General features: G+C 39.5%; 5 protein-coding genes across 5 annotated transcripts; all 5 read right to left on the reverse strand.

Annotated features, from left to right (window-relative positions):
- Window positions 1-75: 75 nt before the first annotated feature.
- SAPINGB_P002475 (uncharacterized protein) lies at window positions 76-3,490 on the reverse strand (the record flags this gene model as incomplete). Its single annotated transcript, XM_031997194.1, has 6 exons — window positions 76-594; window positions 1,362-1,424; window positions 1,625-1,806; window positions 1,857-2,338; window positions 2,668-3,215; window positions 3,287-3,490. The coding sequence occupies 6 exons, from the start codon at window positions 3,488-3,490 to the stop codon at window positions 76-78; spliced, it is 1,998 nt and encodes a 665-aa protein (XP_031853085.1).
- A 424-nt stretch (window positions 3,491-3,914) lies between these two features.
- Window positions 3,915-4,789, reverse strand: SAPINGB_P002476 (uncharacterized protein; the record flags this gene model as incomplete). The annotated part of the gene is made up of 2 exons (XM_031997195.1): window positions 3,915-4,126; window positions 4,648-4,789. The coding sequence occupies 2 exons, from the start codon at window positions 4,787-4,789 to the stop codon at window positions 3,915-3,917; spliced, it is 354 nt and encodes a 117-aa protein (XP_031853086.1).
- A 434-nt stretch (window positions 4,790-5,223) lies between these two features.
- SAPINGB_P002477 (uncharacterized protein) lies at window positions 5,224-16,064 on the reverse strand (the record flags this gene model as incomplete). Its single annotated transcript, XM_031997196.1, has 11 exons — window positions 5,224-5,836; window positions 5,899-6,134; window positions 6,219-6,471; window positions 6,722-7,505; window positions 7,618-9,384; window positions 9,480-9,724; window positions 9,792-11,121; window positions 11,643-12,516; window positions 12,581-13,132; window positions 13,312-13,541; window positions 14,201-16,064. 11 exons carry the CDS (start codon window positions 16,062-16,064, stop codon window positions 5,224-5,226), a joined length of 8,748 nt encoding a protein of 2,915 aa, XP_031853087.1.
- A 4,771-nt stretch (window positions 16,065-20,835) lies between these two features.
- On the reverse strand, window positions 20,836-22,299 carry SAPINGB_P002478 (uncharacterized protein; the record flags this gene model as incomplete). Its single annotated transcript, XM_031997197.1, has 1 exon — window positions 20,836-22,299. One exon carries the CDS (start codon window positions 22,297-22,299, stop codon window positions 20,836-20,838), a length of 1,464 nt encoding a protein of 487 aa, XP_031853088.1.
- A 672-nt stretch (window positions 22,300-22,971) lies between these two features.
- SAPINGB_P002479 (uncharacterized protein) lies at window positions 22,972-23,997 on the reverse strand (the record flags this gene model as incomplete). Its single annotated transcript, XM_031997198.1, has 2 exons — window positions 22,972-23,614; window positions 23,921-23,997. 2 exons carry the CDS (start codon window positions 23,995-23,997, stop codon window positions 22,972-22,974), a joined length of 720 nt encoding a protein of 239 aa, XP_031853089.1.
- Window positions 23,998-25,393: the final 1,396 nt, after the last annotated feature.

Below are 25,393 nucleotides of genomic sequence, written 5' to 3' on the forward strand. Positions count from 1 at the left end.
TCTGGCTGACCAGCACGTTCCAGCGCAGATTTTAATCTCGCTAAATTTAGATGCCTCTTCCTACTACCGCCCGCCTCAGCCATTCTGGCAGACCGATTTTGCAGACGTCGTAGTTTCTACTAGCTCGGTGGTGGCCCGTACAAGTTCCGCCGCCGCCAAAGCCAGTTGATTGTTGGCAGGATTATTTGTGCCCCTTGGCAGTACCTTGAGTGTCACTAAACCTTTGCGGGCACCCCGACATCTCGCAGGAGCTTCCTCCAACTTGGTAGAGGAATCCATGACAACGTCGCTGGGCGAAAATTCAGAATCTGATGAGTCTTCCAATTCGTCGAAACCCAGTATATGTTCCAGACCCATCCATGTCTTCATCATTGGTTTCGAGTCAACCGCATCCTGATTGTCATCACCAGATTGGCTAGCGGTTTCAACAGCTGAAGCCTCGCGGGTAAGTTCAGCAGTTCCAGACAGCGCAAGATCCACACTGTCATCCTCATCCAAAATGTGTAGTTGTTTGGGAAGAGTCACCGGGCTTGTTTGATGAGCCACCACTGGGGCGACTGAGGGTTTCCCGGGGCAAAGGCTTTCTGGATTTACCTATGTTCAGAAAATGAATTTTCGTGAGAAAAATCTTCGTTAGTATCTTCGGGAAACCCGGGCGACCAGCTACGTTGAGTTCACCGATCTCAAATCAGCATCATACAGCAGAAACTTCGAGCAATATATGGTCCCCCAGACTGAAGTGTTCTTTGTCGTCACCAACACTATTGTTCATCTGCAACCAGCTCCACATCATCATCTTCCAACGGTTGAAAAGTTTTCAGTTATAGGTGCCCGGGGGTGTAGAAGTAGAATCCTGGTCCTCCAATCTGCTGGATCTGTGGCTCCTTCCCCCAGAGCCCACATAAGTCCAGCCAAGTTACCACCACCACCACCACCAGAGGTGAAGTGGGAGAGTATCGTCAGAGTCAGATTCATCTTCACTTTCTGATTCATCAGTGGAAGAGTCATTAGTCAGGGTCACGATTTCCAACCTCACTGTAGTCAATGAAATGTCACCCCCGTAAATTGGCTTTTCGCCAAAAATTTAACGCCAGGCAAGACATGGTCACGAAAGTTGCCGTGTACAAAAGCGCCGAATGCGCTTGTTCCTCAATGTAGAAAATTCTTAGGATTTAACGGGTCGGGACCCAAATACAGAGCAGGCTCGCCCCGAGGCTGAAGGGGTCCCTTGAGTTTCGAGACTCAGATTTAATGAAAAACTAGGCAGCAAATGTGTGCACTAGTGCTATAGGTGGTTTTCTGCCCGTAAAGGTTTCATAAGGTGAGATACCGGCTTTATTAACTATGGAGAAATTATATACCTGCACAGCGTAGAGCCAGGCAGATCCCAGTAGATATTGGCCCAATTCGACTGCATCAAGGCTCTAGAGATATCTCACCCGGTGCGGGGGCACGCTCAATTTTCCCATTTTGTTGGTGTTCATCGGGAGCAGTTAAAATATGAATGACGCCCCAGTCTGCTAAAAATTTTCCAAGTGTCCCAGAGATAAATTCACCACCATTGTCAGTAATAAGTTTGGTGGCCTTGCCGTCAACAGCACGGCGAGGCAGTTTGGGCACAAACTGCTTTTAAAGAACTGGATAAGTTTCCCAGAGCTTCATCCTTAGATTCCAGAGCAAAAGCATAGATGTAACCAGAAAATGCATCAATGATATTCAGCATGTACCTGGCCCCTGAAGAGGCAGGACCTATGGGACCGACGAGATCAGCATGAATCTGGGCTAACGGAGCCGTGGATTCAGAAGCTATATCTTATCCGGAGAAGTGAACCTCTTAATGCTTCTTGACGTGCCACATATGACACAGTCCTTGATCAATTCTTCGTCACGCTTGGTCACCTCAAAGGGAGGATCAGCAAGCTTGGCTAAATGTTTCACCGAAGTCAAAGAGCAATGAGCAAAACGAACATGACAGTCAAGTGCCTGCGAATTCAACACGGCCTCCTTTGCAATAAATTTGAGAGACTGTGAAAGGACAGGTAGTCCCTTTCCAACCGCGAAGGCTGATTTATCAACCTTCCTCATAGCTTCTGGTCCTTGTCTGCAAATCTGATCCCAGTCAATTGAATTTCCTGAGAACTTGAAAGATCCAGTTGGAGGTACGATATTCCTAGTAAACTTTACCGGAACAATGTTGGCACAAATGTGAGACTTGGCATCTCTGGCACCGCCAACCCTACCAACCTTTTCCTCACCAAAATAGGCCAGACAATCCCCACTTGGGACCGTATGAAAAGAAACATCGTGCGTGCGCCAGACAGAATCAGAAAACAAATTGCTAGACCCAGCGGGAAAATAAGTGCGTCAGCAATATGGCAAATATTGGTGCCACCGTCACCTTTAATACAACAGCAATTTTACCTTCCCTTCTAACACGATGTCGGAACCACCATAGGGCTGATAGTTTTGGGGCTGCTGTATTTCTCATACGACACAAAGTAGCTGTTGTCTGAGATAAGGTGACCAGTAGCATTTCAGAATCGAGAACATTTGGAAGATTTGTTTCACCCACAGAGGCGATTTGGTTGGCAGGTGGAAGAAAAGCAACTGGCGAATAATCACTGCTTCCGCCGTCATTATCAAATATGTCTTGATAGCCCGAGCAACAGAGCAAAAGTTTCAACATCGTCGCGAGCCACCTCAAGGTATTCGGTAGCTTTCAAGGCAGCAACTCTGTTTTGACCATCAGAGTTCGACTTTCTAGCTTGCTTGTCTTCATTGTTGCGCCTCTTGTTGCCACCGGACCCCTTGGACCACTGCTTCCCTTTTCCATGCTTGGTATCAGAGAGTGGCCAGCTTTCTTCGAAGATTCCTGCTTGGATTCCTGCTTGGTTCTTGCTTGGGTTCCTGCTTTGGCACCACTTTGTCGAACCGTCAATAATTCTTCGACCTTTTACGAAGGCTGCAGAAGTTGCTTCAACTAGCGCTGGGATTTCAACTGAATCACAGGCTCCATCCTCCAGATCTTGATTTGAAAATGTCGACAAACTTGGTAATCCCCAGAGATGACTCTGAGGATCTTCGCGAGCAGCTGCTGAAACCTTGTTGTTATTCAGCACTGCTAATATAAGGTCACGGTGAAAGGTGCCATCCGGGTTGTTAAAGAAATATTGCTCCACCACAGAGGCCCACTTGGAAGCTTCCAGTAACAGTAGCTTGTATTTTGGTTTCAATTTCACTGCTGGTAAAGCCCGGCGAAATAACTAGGGACCTGGAACTCCCCTACTGAGATAGCTTGCGTCATCGCAAATACAATGTTAAGCTCAGGGCTTAGGGATATGCGCAAACCAATATGATTAAGACGTTGGTAAAATGAGAGCACTCGCCCCAGGTCGGCGGGCTCTAGGATTTCAGGATCTATACGAGCCATTCTTTTTCCAGGTTCAAATAGGACCCCCATGGCTTCTTCCCGCACAGACGCCGAATCCATAGGTGGAGTTTTTAGAAACTCGGGCGACGTGTCCCACCGGGCCTGTTCAGCTGCAGCCAGGTTAGCTGCAGGCGTGGTTTTAAAATGTAAGCCTTGAGTAGTTCATCAAGGGCCCTCTCAAACCTGATACCCGTAACCAAGCTGAAGGGCAGTATGGCCAACAATTGGCTTATAGATATAGTTGTTCCAAAAACTCCGGCCGCAGCTGTTAATTTGCCCAATAAGACCGTATATCCAAAAATCCAATTCACTTTTGTAGAGAAATTGTTTGAAATTTGGCGCTTGAGGAGCGTCAAAGGAGCTCATAACCTTTGAGATGGGGAGGACTAGCTTTGAAGTTTGAGTTTCTAATGTAAGCTGTCAAGTCTGCTAAGACTTTTAATTCAGCTTCATCCTTCGGAACAAACTGGTATGTTGGCAATGGTTAATTGTCTAACGGTAAATCAGAACGGTCAGCGAGATCAATTTGACGATGAACAGGAGATCGGGCGAATGTCTCATAAGAGCTGGCGTTGTTCTTTGAATGGGTCTCAGATGTTGAGTGGGCAACAGAACTTCCAGTGCTGGCTGACTCGAAGGATGAGGGTCCTTCATTGACTCCTGTAGTGTTTCCGTGATTAGACATAGCGGAGAAGACTAAAAGCAAGAGTTAATAAGTAAATACGATTGATAAGCTGAAAGCTGAAAGAGTATTTAATAAAACAGTTTTGCGTAAATTTAGAGTATATATAAGAATTATATAAAATGATAAAAATAATAAAATAATAAAATAATAAAATAATAAAATAATAAAATAATAAAATAATAAAGTTCGCTATCATACCTAAAAAGCAAGAGTTAATAAGTAAATACGATTGATAAGCTGAAAGCTGAAAGAGTATTTAATAAAAACAGTTTTGCGTAAATTTAGAGCAGCGAGAAAAGAAGAGAAAGAAAAACAAGAAAGGTTTCTGTAATGAAGAAAATTTAAAAGAGCATCTTGAAAATTTTCTTTAGCAATAGGGGAGTCTTGATTGTAACAATTATTGTAACTCCAATGGTAATGGGCTAGTAGTTGCTAGTGAATAATGTAACAATGTAGAGAGTGTAATTGGGAAAAAAAATATTATGGGATAATGTTGAAAAATACACGATAGTACCATGACATATATTCCAACACTTCGCCGCACTCAGGGCGAAAATGAGACGAACAGTGCTGAATCTCATTACCGGTGCAAAGGTGTCAACATAGTCAACACCAAACTTTGACGAAAACCCCTGAACAACAAGACGAGCCTTGTACTTGTCCAATTGAACCATCCGTGTTGAGTTTCTTCTTCAGCACCCATTTGGTGCCAAGTGCTTTGCGACCCGCCGGGGGGCACAACTTGGTATACATGATTGCCATCAATGGCAGCAAATTCCGAATAGGCCGCATCGAACCAGAAGCGCTTATCTTCTCTGTTGTTGGCTTTCCGCAAGTGACCGTGGGTCCCTTTTAGCTTCTTGCCAGGGTCGAGCAGCGCCACCCCACATTCGGAAATCGAATGAAGGCAGGACGGTCCTTAAGATCTGCCCAATCTCTGTCGCTGATAAGAGCTCTAACATTCTCCACATCAGGAGCCGTAAAGCAGAGACCTGGTTTGCTAGATTCTAACACTTTGATGTCATTCCTCAAAATTGGAAGCTTAATGTTAATAGCGCTGAGTGTGTCAAGTCTTCCAGACGCCATGCGGGCTTTCACAGTTGGTTCTTCAGGAGTTCGAGTAGATGCAGCCAATGCCAATGACATCGTCGACAGCCCCGGCAGACGGATCTCCTGATGGGCTTGCCGATTCATCAACAAAAATAATTTCATCATCAGCAGGCGAAGAAACAAAAGTTTCATGTAAGAAGTCAATGCCGTCAGCTAAGTGTTCTGATGAGCCCTGAGAGTCAGAATTGTAGGGTGCTGCAATTGAGATTTCATCGCTTGTAGCCTCAACATCAGCTTCGGTTGTGGAGGCGGGAGAGTGGGACTGCGAGTCAGTGCTAACGACTGAGTCCTCATCTACTGATGCTGACGTAGCAGGGACATTGTGTGTTGCCGAGTGAGTGTGAGAAAGAAAGGGAACCGCATCGGGAGTGGGGTTGAATCTAAGATTCGGTGTACCCTGGAGGTGGCCGTGTGGGGCTCTCAGTGTTGAACCCTCACGAGCTGGCAGACCATGCAGCAGTGACCTAGATTCCGAGTCCAAAGCTGACTCAGAGTTCGAGAGTTTCAGTTTGTCACTGTGCCGGTCGGAAGAGCGAGAGCCCCAAAGTAAGCCCGATGCTGTAGTGGTTGGGCTTGTAGAGCGATTTCTTTTCGCAGATTTCTCAAAGCTCCTAAGTCGATTCTTGAGATGGCCTCAGCTGCACTGCGTAAGATATTGCGTTGTGCTATCGACAGCATGCGATTCGATGACGAGGGAGGAGTGGTTTGGTGATCACGACGAGAAGAAGAACTTTCTAATGTGGGAGACGTCACAGCAGAGGAGGTTGGTGATGTAACCACTGGCTCCGAAATTGCAGATGATTCCGAGGACAAAGAAGCAGAGGTAGAGGGTGTTGTGGGAGAACCATTTGAGGCTTCATTTTCCAATCTTGGTGAGGAGTTTGAAGTCGAATTTTCTGAGACTACTTTCTGTGATAAATTAGTAGCCGAAGAAAAATTTTTAGATTTCGTGGTGGTGGAGAAAATTTTATTTTGCAAAGCCGCGCCACTTACTAGTGGAAGGTTATCAGTAGGCCGGGTAATTAGATTTGTGCGATTTAGAATTAATGAAGAATTTTCTTTTCGCGCCAGCCGCTGAAGTGCACTGTTAGGAACATAATAGCCATTTTGCTCAATCAAATCAGCTAATCTTTTGTTAACAACAACTGTGTCCCGAGAGGCTTCTCGATGACGGTGTCTGGACGACGGAGCAGGCACTCTCGCAGCACCCGCAGCACCCGCAGCACCCGCAGTACCCGCAGCAGACCTAGTAATTCTTCCAGTATTAGCAAGAGGCTGTTGGGCTTCTGCCGGAGCTGAGTGTTGGCTTGTTTGTCGAACAACTACTTGCCCAGCAGTTTGCGAATCATGTTCAGAAGAAGACGGAAGAGAGCTGCCAACAACAACCGTCTCGAGGGTGGAGCCGGAAGTGGCATATGTCGATTTTGTTGCACGGAGCTGTGCCGCACGTCGCTTGTATTGTCCCCAAAGCTTGTAGCATCCCTGCTCGCCCATACTCTAGCAGGAGCCTCTGAGTAGATGGTGCAGGCGGTAAGCGTGGGCGATCAATCTCAGCAGTGTCTCTCAGTTCACTGCCACTTCCAGATGCAGCAGTAGTAACAGTATCAGAACCACCAGCTCCCAGCAACAGCCTCTCAGAGGAGGGCGCTGGGGGTAGCTCCGGTAGCTCCTGCCGTATACCTGAGGAGCCAGCCACTTGGCTCCGCCTACCGGCATGTAAACGACGATTTTCTGGCTGACCAGCACGTTCCAGCGCAGATTTTAATCTCGCTAAATTTAGATGCCTCTTCCTACTACCGCCCGCCTCAGCCATTCTGGCAGACCGATTTGCAGACGTCGTAGTTTCTACTAGCTCGGTGGTGGCCCGTACAAGTTCCGCCGCCGCCAAAACCAGTTGATTGCTGGCAGGATTATTTGTGCTTGTAGCAGTACCTTGAGTGTCACCTAAACCTTGCGGCACCCCGACATCTCTCGCAGGAGCTTCCTCCAACTTAGTAGAGGAATCCATGACAACGTCGCTAGACGAAAATTCAGAATCTGATGAGTCTTCCAATTCGTCGAAACCCAGTATATGTTCCACAGACCCATCCATGTCTTCATCATTGGTTTCTGAGTCAACCGCATCCTGATTGTCATCACCAGATTGGCTAGCGGTTTCAACAGCTGAAGCCTCGCGGGTAAGTTCAGCAGTTCCAGACAGCGCAAGATCCACACTGTCATCCTCATCCAAAATGTGTAGTTGTTTGGGAAGAGTCACCGGACTTGTTTGATGAGCCACCACTGAGGGCGACTGAGTTCCTGGAGCAAAAGGCTTTCTGGAGCTTTACCATATGTTCAGAAAATGAATTTTCGTGAGAAAAATCTTCGTTAGTATCTTCGGAACCAGGGCGACCAGCTACGTTGGAGTTCACCGATCTCAAATCAGCATCATCAACAGCAGAATCTTCGAGCAATATATGGTCCTCAGACTGAAGTGTATCTTTGTCGTCACCAACACTAATTGATTCATCTGCAACCAGCTCCACATCATCATCTTCCAACGGTTGAAAAGAGTTTTCAGTTATAGGTGTCGGTGGTGTAGAAGTAGAATCCTGGTCCTCCAATCTGCTGGATCTGTGGCTCCTTCCCTCAGAGCCCACATAAGTCCAGCCAAAGTTACCACCACCACCACCACCAGAGAGTGAAGTGGGAGAGTAGTCGTCAGAGTCAGATTCATCTTCACTTTCTGATTCATCAGTGGAAGAGTCACTGTAGTCAGGGTCACGATTTCCAACCTCACTGTAGTCAATGAGAATGTCACCCTCGTAAATTGGCTTTTCGCCAAAAAATTTAACGCCAGGCAAGACATGGTCACGAAAGTTGCCGTGTACACAGCGCCGAATGCGCTTGTTCCTCGTAATGCATAGAAAATTCTTAGGATTTAACGGGTCGGGACCCAAATACAGAGCAGGCTCGCCCCGAGGCTGAAGGGTCCCTTTGAGTTTCTGAGACTCAGATTTAATGACAAAAACTAGGCAGCCAAATGTGTGCACTAGTGCTATAGGTGGTTTTCTGCCCGTAAAGGCTTCATAAGGTGAGATACCGGCTTTATTAACTATGGAGAAATTATATACCTGCACAGCGTAGAGCCAGGCAGAGTCCCAGTAGATATTGGCCCAGAGTGTCGACTGCATCAAGGCTCTAGTAGATATCTCACGCAGTGTGCGGTGGGCACGCTCAATTTTCCCATTTTGTTGGTGTTCATCAGGAGCAGTTAAAATATGAATGACGCCCCAGTCTGCTAAAAATTTTCCAAGTGTCCCAGAGATAAATTCACCACCATTGTCAGTAATAAGCTTGGTGGCCTTGCCGTCAACAGCACGGCGAGCAGCTTTGGGCACAAACTGCTTAAAGAACTGGATAAGTTTCCCAGGAGCTTCATCCTTAGATTCCAGAGCAAAAGCATAGATGTAACCAGAAAATGCATCAATGATATTCAGCATGTACCTGGCCCCTGAAGAGGCAGGACCTATGGGACCGACGAGATCAGCATGAATCTGGGCTAACGGAGCCGTGGATTCAGAAGCTATATGCTTATCCGGAGAAGTGAACCTCTTAATGCTTCTTGACGTGCCACATATGACACAGTCCTTGATCAATTCTTCGTCACGCTTGGTCACCTCAAAGGGAGGATCAGCAAGCTTGGCTAAATGTTTCACCGAAGTCAAAGAGCAATGAGCAAAACGAACATGACAGTCAAGTGCCTGCGAATTCAACACGGCCTCCTTTGCAATAAATTTGAGAGACTGTGAAAGGACAGGTAGTCCCTTTCCAACCGCGAAGGCTGATTTATCAACCTTCCTCATAGCTTCTGGTCCTTGTCTGCAAATCTGATCCCAGTCAATTGAATTTCCTGAGAACTTGAAAGATCCAGTTGGAGGTACGATATTCCTAGTAAACTTTACCGGAACAATGTTGGCACAAATGTGAGACTTGGCATCTCTGGCACCGCCAACCCTACCAACCTTTTCCTCACCAAAATAGGCCAGACAATCCCCACTTGGGACCGTATGAAAAGAAACATCGTGCGTGCGCCAGACAGAATCAGAAAACAAATTGCTAGACCCAGCAGGAAAATAAAGTGCGTCAGCAATATGGCAAATATTGGTGCCACCGTCACCTTTTAATACAACAGCAATTTTACCTTCCCCTTCTAACACGATGTCGGAACCACCATAGGAGCTGATAGTTTTGGGGCTGCTGTATTTCTCATACGACACAAAGTAGCTGTTGTCTGAGATAAGGTGACCAGTAGCATTTCAGAATCGAGAACATTTGGAAGATTTGTTTCACCCACAGAGGCGATTTGGTTGGCAGGTGGAAGAAAAGCAACTGGCGAATAATCACTGCTTCCGCCGTCATTATCAAATATGTCTTGGATAGCCCGAGCAACAGAGCAAAGAGTTTCAACATCGTCGCGAGCCACCTCAAGGTATTCGGTAGCTTTCAAGGCAGCAACTCTGTTTTGACCATCAGAGTTCGACTTTCTAGCTTGCTTGTCTTCATTGTTGCGCCTCTTGTTGCCACCGGACCCCTTGGACCACTGCTTCCCCTTTTCCATGCTTGGTATCAGAGTGGCCAGCTTTCTTCGAAGATTCCTGCTTGGATTCCTGCTTGGGTTCTTGCTTGGGTTCCTGCTTTGGCACCACTTTTGTCGAACCGTCAATAATTCTTCGACCTTTTACGAAGGCTGCAGAAGTTGCTTCAACTAGCGCTGGGATTTCAACTGAATCACAGGGGCTCCATCCTCCAGATCTTGACTTGAAAATGTCGACAAACTTGGTAATCCCCCAGAGATGACTCTGAGGATCTTCGCGAGCAGCTGCTGAAACCTTGTTGTTATTCAGCACTGCTAATATAAGGTCACGGTGAAAGGTGCCATCCGGGTTGTTAAAGAAATATTGCTCCACTACAGAGGCCCACTTGGAAGCTTCAGTAACAGTAGCTTGTATTTTGGTTTCAATTTCACTGCTGGTAAGCCCGGCGAAATAACTAGGACCTGGAACTCCTACTGAGATAGCTTGCGTCATCGCAAATACAATGTTAAGCTCAGGGCTTGGGGATATGCGCAAACCAATATGATTAAGACGTTGGTAAAATGAGAGCACTCGCCCCAGGTCGGCGGGCTCTAGGATTTCAGGATCTATACGAGCCATTCTTTTTCCAGGTTCAAATAGGACCCCCATGGCTTCTTCCCGCACAGACGCCGAATCCATAGGTGGAGTTTTTAGAAACTCGGGCGACGTGTCCCACCGGGCCTGTTCAGCTGCAGCCAGGTTAGCTGCAGGCGTGGTTTTTAAAATGTAAGCCTTGAGTAGTTCATCAAGGGCCCTCTCAAACCTGATACCGTAACCAAGCTGAAGGGCAGTATGGCCAACAATTGGCTTATAGATATAGTTGTTCCAAAAACTCCGGCCGCAGCTGTTAATTTGCCCAATAAGACCGTATATCCAAAAATCCAATTCACTTTTGTAGAGAAATTGTTTGAAATTTGGCGCTTGAGGAGCGTCAAAGGAGCTCATAACCTTTTGAGATGGGGGAGGACTAGCTTTGAAGTTTGAGTTTCTAATGTAAGCTGTCAAGTCTGCTAAGACTTTTAATTCAGCTTCACATCCTTCGGAACAAACTGGTATGTTGGCAATGGTTAATTGTCTAACGGTAAATCCAGAACGGTCAGCGAGATCAATTTGACGATGAACAGGGAGATCGGCGAATGTCTCATAAGAGCTGGCGTTGTTCTTTGAATGGGTCTCAGATGTTGAGTGGGCAACAGAACTTCCAGTGCTGGCTGACTCGAAGGATGAGGGTCCTTCATTGACTCCTGTAGTGTTTCCGTGATTAGACATAGCGGAGAAGACTAAAAGCAAGAGTTAATAAGTAAATACGATTGATAAGCTGAAAGCTGAAAGAGTATTTAATAAAAACAGTTTTGCGTAAATTTAGAGTATATATAAGAATTATATAAAATGATAAAAATAATAAAATAATAAAATAATAAAATAATAAAATAATAAAATAATAAAATAATAAAAGTTCGCTATCATACCTAAAAGCAAGAGTTAATAAGTAAATACGATTGATAAGCTGAAAGCTGAAAGAGTATTTAATAAAAACAGTTTTGCGTAAATTTAGAGTAGCGAGAAAAAGAAGAGAAAGAAAACAAGAAAGGTTTCTGTAATGAAGAAAATTTAAAAGAGCATCTTGAAAATTTTCTTTAGCAATAGGGAGTCTTGATTGTAACAATTATTGTAACTCCAATGGTAATGGGCTAGTAGTTGCTAGTGAATAATGTAACAATGTAGAGAGTGTAATTGGGAAAAAAAAAATATTATGGGATAATGTTGAAATACACGATAGTACCATGACATATATTCCAACACTTCGCCGCACTCAGGGCGAAAATGAGACGAACAGTGCTGAATCTCATTACCGGTGCAAAGGTGTCAACATAGTCAACACCAAACTTTTGACGAAACCCCTGAACAACAAGACGAGCCTTGTACTTGTCAATTGAACCATCCGTGTTGAGTTTCTTCTTCAGCACCCATTTGGTGCCAAGTGCTTTGCGACCCGCCGGGAGGGGCACAACTTGGTATACATGATTGCCATCAATGGCAGCAAATTCCGAATAGGCCGCATCGAACCAGAAGCGCTTATCTTCTCTGTTGTTGGCTTCCGCAAGTGACCGTGGGTCCCTTTTTAGCTTCTTGCCAGGGTCGAGCAGCGCCACTCCCACATTCGGAAATCGAATGAAGGCAGGACGGTCCTTAAGATCTGCCCAATCTCTGTCGCTGATAAGAGCTCTAACATTCTCCACATCAGGAGCCGTAAAGCAGAGACCTGGTTTGCTAGATTCTAACACTTTGATGTCATTCCTCAAAATTGGAAGCTTAATGTTAATAGCGCTGAGTGTGTCAAGTCTTCCAGACGCCATGCGGGCTTTCACAGTTGGTTCTTCAGAGTTCGAGTAGATGCAGCCAATGCCAATGACATCGTCGACAGCCCCGGCAGACGGATCTCCTGATGGGCTTGCCGATTCATCAACAAAAATAATTTCATCATCAGCAGGCGAAGAAACAAAAGTTTCATGTAAGAAGTCAATGCCGTCAGCTAAGTGTTCTGATGAGCCCTGAGAGTCAGAATTGTAGGGTGCTGCAATTGAGATTTCATCGCTTGTAGCCTCAACATCAGCTTCTGGTTGTGGAGGCGGGAGAGTGGGACTGCGAGTCAGTGCTAACGACTGAGTCCTCATCTACTGATGCTGACGTAGCAGGGACATTGTGTGTTGCCGAGTGAGTGTGAGAAAGAAAGGGAACCGCATCGGGAGTGGGGTTGAATCTAAGATTCGGTGTACCCTGGAGGTGGCCGTGTGGGGCTCTCAGTGTTGAACCCTCACGAGCTGGCAGACCATGCAGCAGTGACCTAGATTCCGAGTCCAAAGCTGACTCAGAGTTCGAGAGTTTCAGTTTGTCACTGTGCCGGTCGGAAGAGCGAGAGCCCCAAAGTAAGCCCGATGCTGTAGTGGTTGGGCTTGTAGAGCGATTTCTTTTTCGCAGATTTCTCAAAGCTCCTAAGTCGATTCTTGAGATGGCCTCAGCTGCACTGCGTAAGATATTGCGTTGTGCTATCGACAGCATGCGATTCGATGACGAGGGAGGAGTGGTTTGGTGATCACGACGAGAAGAAGAACTTTCTAATGTGGGAGACGTCACAGCAGAGGAGGTTGGTGATGTAACCACTGGCTCCGAATGTGCAGATGATTCCGAGGACAAAGAAGCAGAGGTAGAGGGTGTTGTGGGAGAACCATTTGAGGCTTCATTTTCCAATCTTGGTGAGGAGTTTGAAGTCGAATTTTCTGAGACTACTTTCTGTGATAAATTAGTAGCCGAAGAAAAATTTTTAGATTTCGTGGTGGTGGAGAAAATTTTATTTTGCAAAGCCGCGCCTTTTGAGATGGGGGAGGACTAGCTTTGAAGTTTGAGTTTCTAATGTAAGCTGTCAAGTCTGCTAAGACTTTTAATTCAGCTTCACATCCTTCGGAACAAACTGGTATGTTGGCAATGGTTAATTGTCTAACGGTAAATCCAGAACGGTCAGCGAGATCAATTTGACGATGAACAGGGAGATCGGCGAATGTCTCATAAGAGCTGGCGTTGTTCTTTGAATGGGTCTCAGATGTTGAGTGGGCAACAGAACTTCCAGTGCTGGCTGACTCGAAGGATGAGGGTCCTTCATTGACTCCTGTAGTGTTTCCGTGATTAGACATAGCGGAGAAGACTAAAAGCAAGAGTTAATAAGTAAATACGATTGATAAGCTGAAAGCTGAAAGAGTATTTAATAAAAACAGTTTTGCGTAAATTTAGAGTATATATAAGAATTATATAAATGATAAAAATAATAAAATAATAAAATAATAAAAGTTCGCTATCATACCTAAAAGCAAGAGTTAATAAGTAAATACGATTGATAAGCTGAAAGCTGAAAGAGTATTTAATAAAAACAGTTTTGCGTAAATTTAGAGTATATATAAGAATTATATAAATGATAAAAATAATAAAATAATAAAATAATAAAAGTTCGCTATCATACCTAAAAGCAAGAGTTAATAAGTAAATACGATTGATAAGCTGAAAGCTGAAAGAGTATTTAATAAAAACAGTTTTGCGTAAATTTAGAGTAGCGAGAAAAAGAAAAGAAAGAAAACAAGAAAGGTTTCTGTAATGAAGAAAATTTAAAAGAGCATCTTGAAAATTTTCTTTAGCAATAGGGAGTCTTGATTGTAACAATTATTGTAACTCCAATGGTAATGGGCTAGTAGTTGCTAGTGAATAATGTAACAATGTAAAGAGTGTAATTGGGAAAAAAAAAATATTATGGGATAATGTTGAAATACACGATAGTACCATGACATATATTCCAACAACTCCCTGCCCTACTAGTAACAGTAAATTCTCCTCTCTTCAGTATCTTGCGTACTTCATCAATCTCAGCATAATCTTTGCCATGCATTCTAACCAGGAAATCTACTTGAGGTTTAAACAATGGCATAAGAAACTTATCCACTGGAAACGCATCAAGTAATTTTTCAAAACCATCAAACATCTGCTCTTCAGTCCACTTGGCCATATCAGTTGGTAAATCACCATACACTTCACTGAACGGTTTCTTTTCTGACTTCTGCTCATCTATCTTCACTTGGAAGACAGCTGAGACATACTGAATATTGTTTACCTTCTTTGTTGACTCATTTTCGGACTTTGGTCGAACTTCTGCAGCTGGTCGCTTTTCAACCATTAATGCTCTTGGGCCCACTGGCAATGAACTACCAACGTGTAGCTTCTTGCACACCACATATTCCCCATTAGTTGAATCCTGGCGCACTTGAGCATCATTCCTCACTACAATGCCAGCACTCACAGTATCAGGCACATCATAGTAAGGAGATGGATAATCTCTGAGGGCTTCAAAACCCTCACTTTCTTTCTTTTCAAAAATCTTAGTCAGTTCCTTGAGAAACGCAATATATGGGTTTGGATAATTCTCTGGTAAATTACCTTCTTCACAAAACTTCCTGTACTTTGGATGAAACTCTCGATAAAATGTTGCAGTACTTTTTGTCTTCTCAAACTTCTCTCGAAACTCTTTCAACTCAGGCTGATAAACCTCATTCATAGATAAACATAAATGATATGCAGCCAAATGCTGAGTATAGAGAACATTCATCATTAAAGAATCTGGGAACATCTCAGTATTCTGTTTATGATCCTTCTCATAGTTCCGAACTGCTCGCTTTAAGTTTTCAACAACTGCTGACACTCTTGTTGGTCTTGTCTCTGGTGTGAACCACTCAGATACTGGATACTCTTGTAACGACGAAAATCCAACACCCATCAGACGATTATTAGCACAATCAAGCCCATGATCAACACTTTGCTCCAGTGCATGCTGAAGTTCAGTCATGATTGTTCTAATTGACTTTGAGTCTGTTGCAGTCACCAATCCTGAGAATTCCTTCAACATCAATTGAGTCACATAATTTGCTAGTTTCACACGTAACACTTGTCGCACAACTTCACACACTAAGAAAATACCAGCTTCATCTCCTTTATTTATATCTGCATCAAAAACTTCAAGAGCACATTTGATATATGGATCATCCACCCTCAAAACCTGTACTCTCAAATCCTTTGCCATGTTATAAATCTCAGATTCTGGTGTTTCTGTTGTTGGTGATTGTTCATACAACATTTCGAGCCTTTTTTGCATTGAAATCTTGTTACAATATAAACCTCTCTCGTCAGATCCTTTCAGTTTCACACGAAAGTAATAACTCAATTCTAAATTCAGCAATTTCTCAGTCGACTGATAGTCTTCAATTACTTTGCTTTCAAAGGTGTCTGGAACCTGTTCCTCAGTCCAGTCCAACACCTTTTGTAATTCTTGGTATCTCAATTGTCCATTGCATTCAATTTTTAGTCGTCGAATTTCATCAAGAATCATTCTGCCTGATTTAGTTTCACTAATTGGTCTCATAAAGACATCACCAGTTTTATCATTTACTCCCACTAATTCACTGTTCAAGTAATAGTCTCCAGTTTTCAGTTCACGACTAAACCTTCCTCTAAAGGGACCATTATCCACTCCTTCAAATTGGAGTCGCTTTCCTGACTCTTCACCTTGAAAATTTTTATTGTTGCCATCATTTTTTATTGACGAATCGTAGTTATCAGTTTTACTTCCAACTTGCCCAACTTTATCAGCTGAACCTTTTGTTGCTGTAGCTATTCCTGGCTGAACCATCTTAACTTAAATTAATGACTTTTGTTGAACCAAATTATTTTACTGAAAAAAAAAAAACTTGCTTAAAGTTACTGCTTGCTTGCACTCTAACCTAATACCTAAACAAATACTATCTCTTAAGTTTAAAACTCGTAGTCAATGAGACTCTTAATCTGTTAGGATTTACGTGGGCTCTAAATGGAATTCTGTGTTAGCTATTATAGTCGATTAGAGTAAACAGCAGTAAAAGGGCACAGCCAATTTAATAACAATAATATGGATGAGGAAAGAAAACAAATAAAATTTTCACTTTATTTTTGGTGTTCTTTTCCAAACCCTAACCTGTTATTTCTGTATCCCAACACGCATTGCTGACAAAGCAACTTAAGAAAATGATCAACCTTTTTCAAAAAAAAAAACCAAACAAAAAACAAACTTCTTGAAAATGGTGTTTTTGGGAGAATATAGTAAAATAAATGAATATAATAGAAAATATTTAATTGTCATTAGTTTTCCCTTTAAATTTACAAAAAAAAAGTTTTTATTCTTATATTTTTCTTAGATTTTCTTTTAAAAACCCCCTACGCAAAATGGTATACTAAGCTCCACGTCCAGCACACTTCTAACAGCAACATCAAGTCTTCTAACTAAATGATCTTTTTTTCTTAAGAATTTGAATTTATTTTTTGCAACTTGCTGTTTTCCAAATAAATTTCTCATTAAATATTGCTCTAGGAAAATTTGCAATTAACTTTTTTTAATTGACACAAGATCAATACTTTCCAAAAAATTCTAAGAAAAGTTTTTGTCTGGAATAAGTTTGATACAATGATCATAAATGATATTTATCTTAACTTGGCTTGATCGTCAAAATTGAAAATTAACTTCAAAGAAGAAATAGGGAGCTCTTTAATTACAATTTCTCTTTACATAGTTTTCTTTTTTTTTATTTTCCTTCTTGGATTATCTTGGAAATATTTGAATAAAGCTCGAAGTAGTCACAATTAATTAATGTTGTTTGAAATTTGAACCTGGTAAACAAATAAGAACAAAAATCATTATTAGCCAATACCTCAATATGAATAAGATTGGTAACTTGTTTGGTTTAATTTATATTATGATCCAATATATCAAAATTATTAAAACATTTCTCCACAAAGATTATGCTCCAGAATTTCCATTATAAGTTGTTAAGTTTCGAGTTGAAAAGGATGTTACAGCTGTAAATGTGGAGAGTTGGAAACAGTTCATCACAATTTGGTTAAGTGTCCTTTGCTTGAAGAAGAAAGCAAAGGATTAAAACGGATATCTCCAGAAATGGACATGTCGACTCTCAAGCAGTTTAATTGGCTTGATTGTAAGATGTATCTATGCTTGAAGGGATTAAGAAATACAATTACAGCGTTGATGAAGACAAGTGGAAATAAGTTGGGAAGGTTTGGCTTTTTTGCTTCCCCCCTCCTGTTCCTCTTAAGCTCCTCTTAAGCTGGTATCAGGACTTATTTTCGGTCAGCTGAAGATGATGATGTTATATAATTCTATATCCCTCGAATAAAGACAAACATTAAAATTATAAATTTTAAATTCAATGGTTAATACTAACTTACTCAAATATTCAATAGAAGTAGCTTTCTTATTCCATTTTCTCCAGCATGGCCTAAAAGGAGAAACTTCCTATATCAAGTAAAACCTCAAATTGATAATCAATTTTTACCATAGGAGGGTTTACTTTGTAGCTAATTTAATATACCATCGATGGTATCAGATAATACATAAGCCCCATATATGCCCATATCATTTAAAGTTTTTTTAACCCCACAACTTTTATCACTATTTTGTATATGTAATTTTTTAAACTTCAATCAATCATCAAAAGATAGAATTTTTGGTAATGATACAGTATCAGTAATAGGCCAGCATAGAACGTAATTTTTTTGTTTAAATACTCTAAGATTATATATATATATATATATATATATATATATATATATAGCTTGTAGACCCTTAAATTAAAATACGGGCTCTTTTGAGATACCACTTCAAAAAATATTCCTTAGATCTATGAGCAGACTCATGTAAAAAATAATTTGAAAGAAATCATTAATTTGACTGTACAAAACAAATGCGAAAGCTAAAGAACAGTGATACTCATAATTAATTAAAATAAATAAATTGGCCTCTTGGTTAGCGTTTTCTGTTTGAAAGGATTGGAAACATGAAAATAGAGAGTTCAAACATGGTTTCAAAATATTTCAAAAAACCATTATTGTATAAAAATATTGATGGAAAAAATACAAAACGAAGAGACCAGGATCAGAAAAAAATAACTTTTTTTTATTACAACTCAAATAACACTATGTTAGAGGTATTTTTCTTTTGCTCAATATCTACTTGAGATAGTTCTATGGCCCTCCCAATAGGGGAATTTCAAGAACCACAACACGTTCAAGTTACTGTCTTTTGGTGACCCCTCACTGTTAGATCAATTTTATTTTTAAAATGAACTTAATATTAGTTTTGTCTATTTTTCAAACTTCAGCATTCTAGCATTCTAACATTCTAACATTCCCGTTTGTGCTGAAGCCTGTGAATTAAAATTGAAAGTCACGGAATATTTAATTACCAAGTTTTGTAAATCAACTTAATAGCTAATCCTCCATTTTCACAAAATTACATTGACTTTAATTTTCTATTGACTGCCACTTTATGAAACCAGTAATTTCTGCAAAAAGAATAATTAGGTCTTTCACGTCTAAAGATTTTATTAGCGGATTCCTAACAGAACAAGCTTACCAAAAAAAAACAACATCAGCATTCACTAGCCTTCACAGCTAGCATAATAAATTATGTAATTTCAATATGATATGAAAAAAAACTATAAATAGGCAGGAATTTTCTCTTCTCCTTTAATTCTCTTTTCTTCTTACATATTTTTCAACCAAATTTTTATTGTCAAGAAATGAAAGTGGCTATCAAACTATAATTAATATTAATTGGCCATAGGTGACAATGATTATGAATTATTAATTAAACAGACATTCCACTATGGATAACTACGATTTTGATACCAGCATAAATATCGGAAATTCAGCTTTAAAAAGTGGCGATCCATTTGAAAAGGGAGATGTTATTGAAGTAAGTAGATGTGTTCATACATGCCTATGTTTATATACTAAATAACTGGCAGAGTTTAGGAAATGGGTTTAGGGCAGTTGAAATAATTACAGCAAAAAATTTATATACCATTCATAACCATAGCGCTAATGATGACACGATTTTACAGAAACTGGTGAAAGTGTGAAAAAGACGACGAAAACGACAAAGACAGCAAAGATGATAAAACAGTAAGCAAGCATTAATATATTTCAGCACTAACTATTTAGAAGTCCCGTCGAAACGCAAGCCTCCAAGAAGCCCTGTCGAAATCCCTTTTAACGCTACCACGCTGAAAAGCTCCGTCAAAAAAATTCCAAACCCTAACCCTTTAATAAGAAGCTTTGTTGAAAAATTTTTAACCCTAACCCTTTGGAAGCACTTAATACTCGAGTTCCAGTCTTTTTTTATTGGATATCTTTGATTTAGTATCAAGATTCTTTTCTATTGGATGCTTTTGATTAGTATCATTAATATGTAATATTTATAAGTTTTTATGTAATATGTAAATTGTAATAAAAATTTCAAATTCCCTTTTAATTTTGATTTCAATTCAGATTTTTGGCATTATTATGAAAGTTGCGTTGGTTAGTAAATATCAGCTATATTAAAGTTGCGTTGGTTGGTAAAAATCAGCCATGTCAATGTTGTGTTGAGAGAGAAGTGTTAGCCATGTCAATGTTGTGTTGGCAGCGGTTTCACCTTCTTATCAACATTGTTAACTCTGTCGTCAACCACTTTTTTTATTTATAAAAAATTGCACTTTAATTGGTGTTCTGGTTGTTGAAATGGCTGTCCAAACTCCTTTATACACAACATTCACAAGAAAATTAATTTCATATTGAAAATACACGGTTTCCACTTGGAATGGGTTTTTTTTAATATTAACAAAATCAATAGTCTAGTTGTAATCTATATCATCATATTACTCATATAAATCATTTTCATCTCTAATAATTGGGTTTAAGAGTCTATTTTTGACGGTTGTTGTTGTCGTGACATGGGTGTGACTGACTATTGAATGGAAACTTAATCAATTTTTAAACAAATTTAATAGCCTAGTCTTTGTTTAAATCATCATATCACCCTTGTTTATGATTCACATCCTTGAGAATTGGGCTTAAGGGTCTCATTTTGACGTTTTTTGTCGTCGTGAAATGGGTGCCAAAAGTCAAAAAGTGAATTTTTTCAATTTTTAAGTAAATTAATAGTCTAGTCTTCATTTAAATCATTATATTAATCTTATATATCAATTTCATCATTAATAATTGAGTTTAAGGGTCTATTCTTGACGTTTGTTGTCGTCGTGAATTGGGTGCGATTTTGGTCCAAAGCTGCTTTGTCAGCGATGAAAAGATTGGGTGAAATCAGCCATCTTAACGCTAAGAACAAATTCGCAAAATTACACTTTTAGGTTTTCCGTGGTATAAGATTATTTTTAAACTTTCTTTATTGTTTGGGGATTGTTTCGAAGTCATTTTTATACTTAATTCCACAATGCTAAATTTTCAATTTAAAAACTAGATTTTAACGTTCTATTTTTTTTTCTATATTTTGTTTAATTTTTTTTCTATATTTTGTTTAATTTATTTTTTTATCCAATCTATTATTTTATGAATATTTTTTTTCTTATTGAGTCTCATTGTTGAGTTTCACACTTCTTGACAAGACTATTCACAATGAGTCTCAAGTTAGGTTCCAGCTCACTTTTCGAATTGTCAATTGTTTCGTATTCCTTATTGTTTTCTCCCTCGTCATCAGTAGTTGTTTCTCTGTCATTTTCTTGATCTAAGAGAAACCGAGCATGAAGATATGAAGCAAGAGAAGTGGCGTAGTCAATGCGGACCGACTGGGGGGCTTTGGCGTATACCCCACGGATATAAGTTTTTGTATAAGCGTCGAGGACCTCACGCAGACTATCAGGAAATGTAGGATCTGTGGGGGAAAGGTAACGAATGGGCAAGATTGTTGACCAAAGGGCTATAGCCGGGAGAGGGTATGAAGATGAAGAAGAGGTAGAGGAGGAAGCCATAGAGTTAATGACATGAGTGGCTAGATAACGAACATCGAGAGATGTTTTTGCAAAGTCGACGAGAAGATCTAGAACAGAGGTGGCAAAGGCCAAAAGAATTTTTTGTTTTTCCTTGGAGTCATTGGTATAAGTGACGAGAGCTGGAATAGCCGAGTCAAAAACAAGAAGAGCAATGTCACCGCGTAGCGCTGGGTTTGTTGAGGGATCTCCAAGCATGTTGACATCGACGTCTGGAAGGGCTTTGAGTTCCTTTGCAGCTTTTTGTTCAAAAACGGCGTCATGGGAGTCTGGAATTTCAATGACATCTTTTTGGGAGGTAAGACTATCTTGAGTGGAGTCGATTGAGTTGAGTGATTCGTCATGTTTTTGTTGGGCTTCTGTGACAAGGCCAAGGACTTTACGGCGAGCAAGTAGCTGGGCGACATAGATAAGTTCGAGCTTCATGTATTCGAGCCACATTACGGCACTGGTTGGATTGAAACGAAGACCGCGTTGCATGATGCTGCGAGCAGAGCGGATAGCATTGTGAGAGTCGAGCTCGTGTTTTGCAGCCATGATCCAAACGGCTGGAGAGGTTGGGTGAAGTTGTAAGAGACGGGAATAAATTTTAGCCTGGACAAAGATAGCACCTTGAGATTTGGCGAAGCGAAGGTAAGGGATCCAAAGGAGAGCTATTTCTGCAGGATATTTTTTAGTTGCTCTGTCAAAAATGAAGAAGATGCGTCGTGGGCCTGCGTATGAGGAGATTCCTCTGCCGAGTTTTTTATCTCTGATGGTACCAGTTTCTTGAGCGGCAGCTTCTGCTTCGATATCGTTTTGATCTTCTTCGGATGCTTCTTTTCCAAGACGAGCAACACGTTTAAGACGCAGTTTTTCCACGTTAATTTCATATTCTGCGTAGCGGAGAAAGTCCTTGGGCTTGGTGGCACGCGACGCAATTCGGTGTTCAAAGTCTGTGCGGCGGCGCATAATGATGCTGAGCTCGTTTTTGTCAAAAAGAGCTTGTTCACGAAGGTCTTCAAGCTCGACAAGAGACCGTTCGAGGTAGTATCTGGCTGTTTGAGCTGCCATGGTATATGGGGTGGTATTAAAGAGAGGGTAGGGTGGTTAAGTATGTGGGTATAAGGTGAAGTTTTTGTAAGATGGAAATTTTGGAAATTTTGGGCTATTTGGTGGGAAAAAAAAAAAAAAAAAAAAAAAATTTGTAAGCAATAGACATGTAATAATCACGTTACTTTGTATGTAACAAAAAAAATATATTTTTTAAAAAAAGTTTCTAGAATGTCATAACAATGTGTTACATTAAGTAATTAATTTAATAATTTAATAATTTAATAATTTAATAATTTAATAATTTAATAATTTAATTAATTATAAAGAAATTGAAAGGCGTTGGTTTAATTTAATGACAAGCAATTGATTAATAAACAACACAGTTTAATTTCATGGGAGGTATATTATTATTAATGCTACATAAATACGATTGATTCATACCATTTTCAAAATGTACGTAAAGACAAGATTTTTATTTATTTATTTATTTATTTATTTATTCATTCATTCATTATCATAATAATAATTATCATTTTAAAACTATAACTATAACTATAAAGCATTATATTTTTGTTGCTATATTCAGAAAACATTAAAAAAACTGTGTTTTTTCTATTAAATGTAATAATAATAATAATAATAATAATAATAAGTAGTATTATGGACTTAATTCCATTTCTGGCATTTTTCTTAAAATCCACCATCATCAAAACCACCATCATCAAAACCACCATCACCAGGACCGTCATCATAGTAATTGTTGACTACTGTAGTGTCATTGCCATCGGAAAATGCGTGGCCAAGTAAGGCACCGCCCAGAAGACCGGCACCTGCACCCAGCATCATACCACCTGCACCACCAAAGCGGCTCTTTTTCTGGGTCGGAGCAGCTTGCTGGACAATAACGGGTTGCTGTTGCTGTTGAGGAGGGTAGTATTGTTGTTGGTATTGCGATGGTGGAGGTTGGTTATAGCCACCATTGCCGCCGCCGTAGCCTCTATTAGGACCGCCTTGGTTATACCCTTGATTGTAACCACTTTGATTGTAACCACCTTGACCACCTTGATTGTAACCACCTTGATTGTAACCACCTTGACCACCTTGACCACTTTGATTATAACCACCTTGACCACCTTGATTATAACCACCTTGATTATAACCACCTTGATTGTATCCTCCCTGGTTATAACCTCTTGGATCTCCACCAGAGCCATATGGCGGAGGGGGAGGAGGGGGAGGTGGTCTATTGAACTCGTTGTCCCCGGCACTTCCTGGGAAGCCTGAAGGCTTTTCCCATTGTGAAGCACCTGTTTGTTGGTTTACGTAGTAATAGCTAGAAAGAAGATTTAGTTAGATTAAAAAGATCTTATTTGACAAAAGAATGAAATAATTGAAAAGAGGGAAAAAAAAAAAAAAAAAAAAGGGGAATATTTGTATAAACAATATATTGTTTTTTTTTTTTTAAGAAATTCAACAACGTCAGCCAAGATTTTATTTGTTTATTTTTATTATATTATATTATATTTTTTTTTTTTTTTTTTTTTTTTTTTTTTTTTGATTTTTGAATACGTCTTTATTAAATTTTTTTTTTTTTTTTTTTTTTGGCTTCATATTTTCATATTTATATCCATCCACTTACGTATTATAACGAGAATCAAATTTGGCCATCCATCCAGGAGGCACTTGAGGAGGCGGGGGTCCTTGTGGAGCAGACATTTTAGAAATTGTTTTTTTTTTATAAAAAAAAAAAAAGTAAAGGAAGAGTTATAATTGTATAGGTGTTTATATATATATTTATTAAATAATATAAATAGATGATACTATATATATTTGAAATTGAAAAATATATTTGGTGGTGGTGGTTTTATTAATTAATTTATTAATTTATTATTAAATTTATTATTAAAAAAAAATACCAGAATTTCTTGGAACAAAAAAAGGCAGGTGGCGGTGGCTTCTGGGAGGAAAAGCCGAGGGGATTTTCAAAGTAACCTCAAGTTGAGGAAAATATTATGTAATGTTTATCAAATAAATTTAAAAAGTTGAGGCATTTTCATTTTTTCAAATATTTTCAAATAAAAGACATTGTGATTTTATGTGTAATTTTATGTGTCATGTGATATGTGATATTTTAGTATTTTTTTTTTTGTTATCTATTGATTCTCCATATCAGCTGACTAATTATTAATATTTAAAGTTTTTTTTAAATTTCCGTTTTGGGAAGTTTTTCCCGCAATGCACCCATCAAAATAATAAAAAAATAAATTTAAAAAAAATTGAAAAAAAATTTAAAAAAAATTTAAAAAAAAATTAAGTGAGGCCTTCCAATGATGTTGGTTTTTTTTTATTTTTTTTATTTTTTTATTGTTAATTTATTGTTAATTTATTTTATTTTATTTTATTTTATTCTCATATCCCTTTTTGGTCTACAGACATTCCTACTCTATCCCTTTTTTGGATTGATTTGTACGACTCTCTCCATTATTTGACTATTTCGCACGTGCAGAGCTATATAAATATATAAAAAAACAAAAAAAATAAAAAATAAAAAATAAAAAAAGGCAGCAATCAGTGATAGTCGATAGTAAATGGTAAATAGTACTAGATACTAGACAGAAAGGCAGCAACAGAAGCAGCAAAAATAGCAAAAGCAGTAGCTAAATAAAAAATAAAAATAAAAATAAAATAATAACGACTAATCGACAACCAAAATATTATATATATAATATTATTAGAGTAATTAAAAAACCCAAAATTTGATTTAAACCATCTTTGAAAAAAATAAAGAAGTGGAAGAAGACCGAGAAGAGTGTGTGGCTGTATTTTTTTTTTTTTTTTGATACAGAATGCCGCACCATTAACACGCGTATATGTCAATTTCTTTTCATTTAAATGAATTTATTTATTTAATTATTTAATTATTTAGTTTTTTTTTTTTTTTTTTTTTTTTTTTTTTTTTTTCAAAATGTGGTGATATTTTTATTATTATTTTAATAAACGACGTAATGTTAATATATATATATATATATATATACATTAAGTTTATAAAAGTCTTGGTTGGAGGTGGGGGGGGGGAAGGGGTTTATATGTATAAATATATAAGACCAAAGTT

This window comes from Magnusiomyces paraingens, assembly GCF_902498895.1.
Source record: "Magnusiomyces paraingens strain CBS 517.90 genome assembly, contig: contig2, whole genome shotgun sequence".
NCBI classification, from domain to species: Eukaryota; Fungi; Ascomycota; class Dipodascomycetes; order Dipodascales; family Dipodascaceae; genus Magnusiomyces; species Magnusiomyces paraingens.